Source organism: Felis catus, chromosome X, assembly GCF_018350175.1.
Source record: "Felis catus isolate Fca126 chromosome X, F.catus_Fca126_mat1.0, whole genome shotgun sequence".
NCBI lineage: Eukaryota > Metazoa > Chordata > Mammalia > Carnivora > Felidae > Felis > Felis catus.
Genome location: NC_058386.1, coordinates 15,718,609 through 15,730,084, shown reverse-complemented (window position 1 = coordinate 15,730,084; position 11,476 = coordinate 15,718,609). Strand labels below are relative to the sequence as shown.

At 47.9% G+C, this 11,476-nt stretch overlaps 1 protein-coding gene across 2 annotated transcripts in view; it reads left to right on the top strand.

Annotated features, from left to right (window-relative positions):
• The first annotated feature begins 334 nt into the window (after nucleotides 1-334).
• Nucleotides 335-11,476, top strand: part of MAP3K15 (mitogen-activated protein kinase kinase kinase 15) — a 123,835-nt gene continuing 112,693 nt past the window's right edge. The window contains exon 1 of one of the 2 annotated variants that reach the window (XM_045050415.1): nucleotides 335-901. In XM_045050415.1, the coding sequence (XP_044906350.1) occupies nucleotides 553-901 (349 nt within the window). In that variant the 5' untranslated portion in view covers nucleotides 335-552. The remainder of the gene's footprint in view (nucleotides 902-11,476) is intronic. The other variant, XM_045050412.1, reaches the window with a different exon arrangement.

Sequence of the window (11,476 nt, the reverse complement as noted above, 5' to 3'; positions counted from 1 at the left end):
TAAATAAGCATCTTCTCATCTCAATTCTGAGTGACAAGTACCTCTGTATTTAGCTTGAAATTGAATATTTACCTCCAGCCAGCGCTTTGAAAGAGTTTTTGCTCTGCTTGAAAAGCTTCAAATTGTTTTGAGGGAAAAAAAACGGGACTCCTAATGTCCGTCAGGCTGGAGGGATGGCAACAACAAGATCCTAAAATTGACGAATCCGCCCTCCTCAGGGCGCTGCCCGGGGGAGGCGGCAGGGGGCGCCCTGCCAGCTCCTGCCCCGCCGCTCTTCCCAGAACTACCCCCCCCACCCCCCGCCCTCCGCTCGTCCTGACGTCCCAGGCCCCCGCCTCCCTCTCCCCAGCCTTCAAAGGGCGCTTGGGGGCTGCGGGGCTGGAGCTTCCGTCCGCAGCCCGGGGGCCTTGGCTTCACCTGCGGGCCGCGAGGCCACGGGCGCGCGCGGGCTCTTCCTGGTCCCGCCCCGCGCCCCCGGGAACAGGTGCCGGGACTGCTTGCGGCCCTTAGCCGCACGCGCGGAGGTGGGATCAAGGCGCGCAGGGCGGCCACATGGAGAGCGGCGGCGGGACTCTCCCCGCTGGGGCGCTTGGGGTGGCGACCGAGTCGCCACGGTGCCCGCTGCCGCCGGGAGCCGAAGCCTCTGTGGAGCCCGACGGGGCGGCCGAGGGCGCCGGGAGCGGCAGCGGGGGCGAGGACGGGGACGCGCCGCGGCGGGCTCTGCGGGCAGTATACGTGCGCAGCGAGAGCCCCCAGGGCGGCGCGGCTGGCGGCCACGAGGCGGGGGCGCGGCTGTGCTTGCTGCGGGCCTGCGAGGCCGAGGGCGCCCACTTCACCTCCGTACCCTTCGGGGAGCTTGACTTCGGGGAGACAGCTGTGCTCGACGCCTTCTACGACGCCGGTGAGGCAGATGCCCCCTTCGCCCTTACCCCACGCCGCCTGCTTTTCTTACCCTGGCACACGCCATGGCCCTGGCCACCCCCACCAGCCCCGCTTCTGCTCACTTAACCACCAGCCTGCCCTGCCTTTCGGGAGGGGAGAGTAGGTAGCATTGTATCTTTTTACAGATAGGAAAACAGAAGCGACTGGCATTTAGCTTCGTTATTTTACAGTCTCCTTAAACATCCCTTAACCCAGCAAACAGCCCATAAACTGGATGATGCGAAGCCCTCCTCCCCACCAGTTATCCAGTTTTTATTTCCTCCCTCTGGCCCTGTCCTGATAGCAGTGAGTGGGCCCCAACCCCACCTACACATTAGAATCACCTGGGTAACTTTTACACCCCACCCCCACCCCGCCCCGTGCCCAGGTTGTATCCCAGACGAATACCAGAATCTGAGGCCTCAGTAGTTGTTAATGCTTTCTCAGATGATTCCACTTTGCAGCCCAGAAGGGGAATCGGTGTGTTACAATTGAGTGTGTGTATATATGTGTAGGGACAGGTGCTCTTAGAAGTGCCCCGGTGTTCTTTTTAGTACTCTAATTCCTGCCCCTCAAACACACTTTGACGGTGGGGCTGTGCTGTCCCACGTGTGTGACAGATCTATTTTATCCCATGGTGCACAAGCATTTGGGGGCTCAGGGTCTCCTCCGTTGCTGGGATGGGGCCCTAGATCTCTGAGCTCACTGTAATAAGCACTGGCGTGACATTAATAAGCCTTGGGTATCGTGCAGTAATTACCTGGGGGTCCTTGTGCCTTGGCTTCTTCACTGATCAAAAGGTGGTAACGGTGCCTACCCTAAACCTAAAAGCATGTCGGAAGGTACAGGGAGAATTTAAGACGCTGGCCACACCACGCTGAAGCAATCAGCCAGATGTAGTGCCATCCATTCTCTGCCAGAGGCAACAGGGATCCGTTTTCTGCAGAGCAAATCCTCCCCGTCTGGAACGGGGCGGGGTGTCAGGCTTGTTCAAATAAAGTGGCCCCTGAGCCCGTTGAAGACACTCTCGACATTTCTGACCTCTCAGAGTGTACTCTTCAGCACAGCGTCTTTTTAGAAAAGTGCTCAGGAGCCCACTTCACCCAGAACCACTCGGTTTTCTTGCCTTCTGTTCATTCTCCTCCAAAACTGGAGTTTGAACAGACTCTTCTCTGAAAGGTTAAATGTTCCTTTAGCCACTCAGCACAGCTGTAGCCTCCTGCGTGCTGGTGCCAACTCTGAAGATCGCTGTGCAGCGGCTTTATTCGTGCAGGGGGGAGGGGGTGTGTCTGTGTCTGTGACAAGCCTGCATCTACCAACAGGACCCCTTCTGGGTGGGTGTGAAAGTTATGTCAGTCAGAAATTGTTTGGCTTTCGATTCCAGATCTACACAACAGGTACATTGCCTTCTCTTGCTCCCGGTCCTGATTCCCTAGAATTTTCTGCATCATGCGCTTCCTTTGGTTGACCTTGGCTTCATCTTTTTTTAAAAAAATGTTTAGTGTTTATTTTTGAGAGAGAGAAAGACAGTGCATGAGCAGGGGAGGGGCAGAGAGAGAGAGAGGGAGACACAGAATCCAAAGCAGGCTCCAGGCTATGAGCTGCCAACACAGAACCTGATGCGGGGCTCGAACTCACGAACCGTGAGATCATGCCCCTAGCCGAAGTCAGATGCTCAACCGACCGAGCCACCCAGGCGCTCCTTGTCTTTTTTTAAAAGTTTATTTATTTTGAGAGAGACAAAGACGGCATGAGTAGGGGAGGGGCGGAGGGAGGAAGGGAGAGGGAGAGAAACCCAAGTATGCTCCAAGATGTCAGTACAGACTCCGATGCAGGGCTCGTTCCCACAAACTGAGATCATGACCTGAGCCGAAAAAAAGAGCTGGACGGACACTCAACCGGCTGAGCCACCTGGATGCCCCAACCTTGGCTTGGTCTTGACTAAGTCGTTTCTCAGCACATCATTACAACTTATAAATATAACTTACGTATTTGTGTATAAATATAAATATATATGAATATAACATATATTAATATATAACAAATATATGTGAATATAACATATTTATATAAGTTATATAAATATATGTAAATATAACATTTATGTAAGCTATATAAATATAACTTACATGTAAATATAACATATATATAAATATAGCAATAAATTCTTTTTACAGGTTTGACAAAGGATGTATGCCACTCCACTAAGTGGGTTTATGGATTAAACAGACAGCCCCCTCACTCACCTCTCCTGGCTTCCTCATCTCTACCACTCAGACTTTTGATATCTCCACCAAAAATCATACAAATCTTTCACTTTGGTTTCTTTGTAGAAGTTCTGTAAGCACGCTGTCCAACAGGTAGCCTCTAGCCACAGGTGGCAGTTTACATTTAAATGAGTTTAAATGCAGTAAAAGTTCCTTGTGGATACCAGGTGTATTTCAAGTGCTCAACAGGCACTGTGAAGAGAGCATTTTCCTCATCGCAGGAGGTCCCATATGGACAGTGCTGTTCTAGAAAAATGTTTGTGGGGAGGAGACCAATGGAGCTGTCCCAGATGTTTTTTAGGGAGGCTGGTGGGTGTGAAGTGTGAACACTTCCGGCCTCTTGCTCCCATAGCAAGGCGAAACCGGGTTGGGTTGGGTTTTCCTACTCCTGGTGCAGTTTTATGTGGTCCTGTGTGGGTCTGGATCAGAGGTTCCAGATCACCAGTGCCTGGGTGATTTGGTGGGATATGAGAGAGCCCCAGGCAGGCCTTCATCCCAGGCAAGGATAGGTGACGCTGTGGGGAAAAACACCGCCATGGCCATGAGTACTGTAAAAAACAAATCATAAGATCTACGTAACATAAAATTTGCCATTTAATCATTTTTAAGTGTGCATTTCATTGGCATTAAGTACGTTCATGCTCTTGTGCAGCCATCTACAGAACTTTTTTACCAGCTCAGACAATAACTCTGCTCCCCTTAAATAGTAACTTGTCCTCCCCCGTGCCCCCTAGCTCCTGGTAACCACTGCTCTACTTTCTGTCTCTGTGAGTTGGCCTGTTCTAGAGATTTCATAGAACTGGAATCATACAGTATTTGTCTTTTTGTGTCTGGCTTATTTCACTTAGCATAACATCTTCAAGGTTCCTCCGTGCTGTAGCACATACCAGAGCGTCTTTTAAGGCTACCGAATACTCCAGTGATTGCATACACCACGTTATGTGAATCCCTCGTCTGCAGATGGGCCTTGGGTTGTTTCCACCTTTAGGGTATTCTAGATATTTCTGTGATGACCGTGGGTGTCTGAATACTTGCTCAAGTTTCTTCTTTCACTTTCTGTGGTATATGGTAATTTCATGGTTAAATTTTTGTTTTTTTGAAAAACATCCTGTTCACTTTGAGCGGAGGTGGTGGTCATCCCTATGTGCCTTTGGTCCATAGAAGCACTAATTTGTTTTATTTTTTTGAGCATCTGTCGTCCATCTTCAAAGTTGGGAGTCTTGAATTTAGTAGAACTATTGAATTCTTTGAGGGTCGATCACTCAGTTACTTCTAGTATTTGGAGAACAAAACAGGTGTTCTCTTTTTTCTCTAAAAGAAACCCCTTCTGGATATGCCTTGACTCCCTTTGTCTAAGTGCCCATTTATCTACTTGAACAGAATTCATAGTTATGGCTTGAGGTCCTTCTCTTGTGTGTGGAGTGTATTTACACGCAGCAGCCTTTTCTCCTTCTCAGGCTCACGCTGTGTCTCCCTCTTGGAGGTTCTCTGTGCTTGTGAACATATTAGAAACCAAGAGTTCCTTCAAGAAGGAAATCTGTGTAACTCTGTCTCCAGCTTTCCCGCACATTTTGACCTGGAAATTCTATTCTCCTGGACTCTGTAGTTGAATCCGCTTACTGTGATATCTGATCTTAACCTGAGATCTGGTTCAGTAGAATACATCGATCTCCTAGGAGTGCACCGTATTTTTGATGGAGGTTTACTCTCCAGGTAAACCAGGTGGTTAATGACCAATCTAAGTTAGAGCCTCCATGGTGAGTTAGCTAGTAACTGCTCTAATGACAGCAGCCCCTTTGATCGAGCCTGCCCCGGGGCACAAGTTCTCTTCCCACTGCTGTTGCGTTTGGCTCTGCCTAACTTGGCTCTTCTCTGAACCTCATTTAGTTGGTACTTTTCTGCCCCACAGGCCCAGCTTCTGAGGATTTTGTCTTCAGTTACTTTCACGGTGATTTTACACGTTGTGAGCTATTGCCACCCACGGCAAGAAGTCTTTGCACTTCCTGAACATCGATTCAGAAGACCAAGGCCAGGACAGACGAGCTGTTTGGCTTTGCTCTATCCGGATGACACCCCTTTTCTGGCTGGCTCATACAGAGTCATTTGGAGGATACCAAGTGTGGCAGAGATTGTTGGGTGACCAGGGATTCACGCTCCTAGTTGTTGCTGGGAAGTGGGGGCTACATTTTCCAGCCCTTTGAGTCTTGGGATGTGTAACTAGTTCTGGCCGATGAAATGGAATTACAAGTGGCATCTGTCACTTCTGGGCCCAGGTGTTAGCATAGCGAGTAGTCCTTCCCATACCTTGTGTCCCCTTCCTGTGGTCCCCACGGGAACCTTAGAGGCTCAGGGTAGATGATGGCAGCGGTGCACAATGGAAGGCCCCCAGATCCCTGAACCACTCTTGGAAGGATTACTGTTGGAGCTGGAATGTTTACTTAGGAGTTCGCATAAGCAAGAGAGAAGCTTTTATTTGGTCAGGCTACTAAGATTTGGTGTGGGGGGTGTTTGTTACCGTGGTAAGAGTGCAACTTGGGTTATGAAAACCTAGCCCAGCTGCTAGGAAGTTGTCTCCAAGGTATGCCTTTCCAAGAGGAAGTCCGGCTGTGTATCACCTCAAGTAATGGATTGTCCCCGTTCGTGACTGTGGGGCCCCACGCTGTGCTGCGGTGAGTGAAGAAAATAGAATTGAGATGCTTGGACCATCAGGTTAATACCAGTGATGGGAGGACACGTTCTGGCTTTTTTCCTTGGTTTCACTGGTTTTGGAGGCCAGGTTATTTTTGCCTTTTGTATTAACTGATAATGCAGTGATTCTGTTATTTTCGAAGCTGACAGTAATATTGTGCTTCTGCCGAGATAGGATATGTAATGGTTTAACGTAAAGCCAGCTGTAGTCCCTTTTGCTGCCCTTTGTGTGGGTTGTGTCTAGCCTCTCCATCTGTGATGTTACTTGTGGATTCTTTATCAGCTTGGTGATAAAGACCAGGCCCTGCCAGCTTCTGTATACTCTTCCACAGTTCCGGACCTCCCTTGCGGTCAGCTGGGCGCTTGTGGTTAGTACTGGCCTGTGAAATGTGAACAACGCCAACACGTATCACTTCGAAAGAGAAGTTAGTGTGCCTCCTCCGTCTGTCTCTGCCTCTGTTATGGCAAACTCAAAGGTCATGTGTTCAAGATGGCTGTTAAGCCACTGAACTGGCGACTTGTCTCGTGGCACCCTAGCCTGGGTTACCCCGACTAATCCAGTTTGCCACGCATTGTGCTAGAAACGCCTGAATGCGTCCCTCGGCTTTCGTGGACTTAGTCCACAGGTGTATTGGCTTCTACTCAAGAGAGAGCCTTGAGGATGCCTTAGGCCTTCTTGTAATCAGGTGCATACTCTCCTCATCACTGTGGAAAATGCAAAAGGTTCTAAGGAAGACAGGCGTGGGTTTAATGGTTGTAGAATGTGTACTTTGCGTGGCATCTCTACCTGGTCCAGTGACTGGCCAAATCGATATCCAGCAGAATATAAGGGCAGTAGTTCCTTAAACTATTGCCTTCTCTTAAGTAAACACTGATGAGTGAAATCATCAACTGGGAGTCAGTCTTGGCCCCACCTTCTCGGTCATGGACGAATCCGGCCTATTGCTTCCAAAATAGTTCTCGGATCTGCTGGATGTCACTCTATGTGCCCCTGCTACCTTGGTACAGGCATTGTCTTCTCTCGGCCAGGGTGCTGTTAACACCTTTGTCCCTGGTCTCTTAAGGTTGGACCGGTCTTGGTGCATTCCACCGCATGTCATCTGCTTGGACACCACTGTCCCCTGGCACCCTCCACCACCCTGCAGTCTTGCTTTGTCTATTACGTCCTCAGCCTTCACTTCTCCTTTCTTCAAGGAAGCCTTGACAGATTCCTCACCCTTACCCTCTCTCTATCAGCTTTGAGCACACCGAGGTCTTCATTCCTAGTGAGTAACACAGTTGTGATTAAACGATTACTGATTTAATGACTGATCTTCTATGAGACCTTGAACTCGTCACCCATAGGCAGCCAGATGCGGTTTTCTTTGCTACTCTTGGAGTGCTTCCTAGGAATATCTCTCTATTCTTTTTTAGAATAACTCTCAGTGCACACAGATGACACTTGGTTTCTCCTGTTGAGATGAAGCACAACTTATTTGGTACCCTCAAAAAGAAATCAGAATGTGGTTTCCTGTAAAAGCCACGTTGAATATGGTGGCCAGGCATAGATACAGTGCAGTTGTCACTTTTATTAGGAAACAAGATCCATCCTAATGACACACCTCTGGATCTGAACCTTTCTCCTGAGTGGTACGTATCGAATAGAAGAGACCAGAACCACTCACTCCGGAGACACCGGAATGGAAAGAGTGGTTTGAATTGTGTCCTGGGGGTACTGGTTCTTTTTATTTGTCCACATTTTCTACAGTGTATATTTTTTGTAATGTAAATAATTTTATATTAAACAAGTGCAGTGGGAGATTGACGATGGGGTTATCAGAAGCCTCTTTTCTCCCTGCTGGAGACAGTGACGTGGCTTGCCCAGACCACAGTGGCTTTACTCCCAAGGACAAGGCTGCGTGAGTGCCTGGCTGGACCTCGGCTGTCTTCGGCTGGATCTGGCTGCTGGCTTGCCCTCGAGGGCCATTCACGGAGCCTCTTTCCTTTCTAGCTGCTCTTACTGCTACTGACTCGGCATTGAACCTGGAACTTTCCTCCATGCTTAGTCACGTGGGCCGAGTGAAAGAAGGTTGCACCTGCAGCATTTCCTTGCAGCTGTGCTGATTGAGCCTTGAGTGTGTTTGGGGTAGATAAATACTCGTGGGCTGGCCTGCTACACTGCTGGCTCTCTGTTACTGGGGCAGAAGGTGTTTGGGGTTCCCAGCAGCCAGCTTACAAATAGATTTTTAGAATGCAAGCCATAAACTATTGTTCCAAGACTCTGTGTATCAGGCTTTGAGATAGGAGCTGTTTAAATCCTGTTCAAATAACCTCTGTGGAGGAGGGGTGAACTCCTGCAAAGCCTGCTAGAAAACGTCTGGTTTCCACCCCCCCCCCCAACACTGCCCCCCTCACCATACCTTCCCAGCTTTCGGGCTGTTGGGTGTGACAGGGCTTGGCCAAAATGCCTGGTGGTCGTTGGGGCTTGATTGGTGGTAGGAGGTGCAGCGCAGGAAGGAGTTGAGCTGTGGACCTCAGCAGGAAGCAGAGTTCACTGGAGAATCTGGGTCTGTGGGAAGCAGCCCGGGCGCCAGGCAGAATTGGACAGGGGTGGCAGTAGGAGAGAGCAGGCGCATTAGATGTAGATGAATTTTTTCTTAAATTTTTATTATGGAAAATTTCAAGCATGTACGTTACCAGCTTCAATGATGATGAACTTTCTGCTGTCTTTATTTGTTCTTATGTACCCCCTGCTCCACACTTGATTATTACACTCAGACTTTTTTTTTAAATGTTTATTTTTGAGAGAGCGAGAGGGAGAGCACATGAGCAGGGGAGGGGAAGAGAGAGAGGGGGACAGAGGCAGACCCTGTGCTGACAGCAGAGAGCCTGACTCAGGGCATGAACTCACAAACGGTGACATCATGACCTGAGCTGAAGTCAGACGCTTCACCAACTGAGTGACCCAGGTGCCCCCTACTCTTAAACTTTTTTTCTTTTTTAAAGTTTATTTTTGAGAGAGAGAGACAGAATGTGAGTGGGGGAGGGGCAGAGAGAGAGGGAGACACACACAATGTGAAGCAGGCTCCAGGTTCCAAGCCACCAGCATAGAGCCCACCGTGGGGCTCAAACTCACCAACCGTGAGATCATGACCTGAGCTGAAGTCGGACACTTAACTAACTGAGCCACCCAGGCACCCCCCTCTTGTACATTTTTAACGTACAATGTATATGCATCAAAGTACACAAATCTCCACTGACTAAATCCCTGTAAATAGATCCTATCACGATAGAATTTCCATCTGTCCAGGAAGTTCCCTCATGTCCCTTCCTGCTCATTCCCCTCTGTCTTCCCGTTCCTGGCACCAAGGAGTGACGGAGGTGCTGTCACTACCAAGTAGATTTGCCTTCTCTGGAGTTTTGTATAAATGGGCTCATGCAGTGTGTACTCCTCATTGTCTGGCTTCCTTGGTTCAGCATGATGTTTTTGAGATTGACGTTTACTGTTGCGTGTACCCATCGTCTGCTCCGTATTCATGCTGAGTACTGTTGAATTGTGTGGATATACCACAGTTGGTGTAGTTGGTGTAGTTATTCTCCTGTTGAAGGACATGTGGGTTGTTCCCAGTTTGGGGCTATTACAAATAAAACTGCTATGAACATTTGTGTGTAGGTCTTTTTTGTGAGCAAATGTTTTCATTCCTCTTGGGTATATACCCCAGAGCAGAATGGCTGTATGCGAACTTGTATAAGGACCTTCCATACCTTTCTCCCAACTGACTGTACTATTTATGTTCCTGGCAACGATGCACAAGAGTTGTAGTAGCTTAACGCCCTCACCGACACTTTGTATTATTGAGCTCTTCAACTTTGGCCTTGCTAGTGGGGATATAGTGGTTTCTCATTATGGTTTTAATTCACCTTTCTTTGATGACTGATGACGTTGAGCACCTTTTTATGTGCTTTTTGGCCAGGCAGATAGATAGCTTCCTTTGTGGGGTGTCTGTTGAGACCATTTATCCATTTAATTGGGCTGTCCTCTTACTATTGAATTAGAAGACTTCCTTATATATTCTGGATTCAAGGGCTTTGTCAGAAGTATATTTTGTGAACATTTGCTCCCAGACTATGGTTTGCTTATTCATCTACTTGGGACTTTGGATGAGCAGAGAATTTTAATTCTGATGAAGTCTCATTGAGGCTATTTTTCTGTTTAGGTTGCCTTCTGTGTCCTCTCTGAGAAATCTTTGTCTCCTTCCGGGTTGTGGTTGTACACATACACTTTGATGTGTTCTTCTGAATGCTTGACAGTTTTAGCTTTTACACTGACGTCTATAACTGATCTCAAATGAAGTGACTGGTGATAAACCACGCCTGACACCTTGTCTCAAGCACCTGAGAGAAGGGTCTTGCCCCAGATGAATTTTCCAGGCGCTTTGAGTCTAGTTGCCAGAACCACGGCTGCCTCCCTTTCACCTTACCATCCAGGAGAGCGTAGGAAGTGCAGGTGATCCTTCAGGTACATTGCCTTTCTGCTTTTTGGAATAAACACCACCAATACAGATCTGTGACGAGACTTTACCAACACGTGTTCCGCCATTGTGTCCTGCTACCCTTGTTAATACAAATGGCAGAGGGGAAAAAACCTTGGCTTTGCAGATCAGGTTTGTATTTTTGCCCTGTCATTTGTTGGCTGTGTGACCCTGGATAACCTACTTAACATCTCTGAGCCTCATTAAAAAGAAAGTCTCTACTAAGTAGAGATTCAGCCACAGTGCCCTGAACTCAGTCTCGTAAGTGCTCAACAAATGTCAGTCCCCTGTGCCTCCCTTTCCTCCTACCAACAAATAGACCAGAACCTCGCTATGGAAGGAAATATGCTTTGTGGAATAGTAAAGACTCAGGGATCAAACCCTTTGGACAATCATTATGTAGTAAGGTCACATTATACTCCTGCAATTGGGTAAAACACATTTTTTCCCAGTTTTAACGTTGGAGATTTAATCCTAACTCCATTCCTGGTCCTGTGTTCAAGAATGGAAGTGAGAAAAAGGCATAAAACCCTGCTTTGATGTTTTTTCTTTTTTCTTTTTATTGAGGTAAAGAATATTTATATAGAAAAGGGCACATTCTTAAGTGTACTGCTCTGTGAGCTTTCATAAGCTATACGTGCTATGTAATTCTGCGCTGGGATCAAACAAGTGAACGCCAGTAGCACCCCAGAGTGAGCTTGCTTCTGTTTTCCAGCCTGGCCAAGTCTCAGCATACATTAGTTTTCCTGTTTCTGTACTTTCTTTTCTTTTTAAAGTTTTAATTTTCATTTCAGTGTAGTTAACATACAGTGCAATATTAGTTTCAGGTGCACGGTATAGTGATTAAACACTTCCGTATAACGCGGTGCTCACGACAGTGCCCTCCTCAGTCCCCGTCACCTATTTACCCCGCCCCCCCACCCCCCTAACCACCAGCGTGTTCTCTGTAGCCAAGAGTCTGTTTCTTGCTTTGCTTCTCTCTCTTTTTATAAATGGAATAATACAATTTCCTTTTAGTGTCTGGCTCCTTTCATTCACCATTATGTTTGTGGAATTCCTCTCTCGTTAATACAGCAATAATTTGTTCAT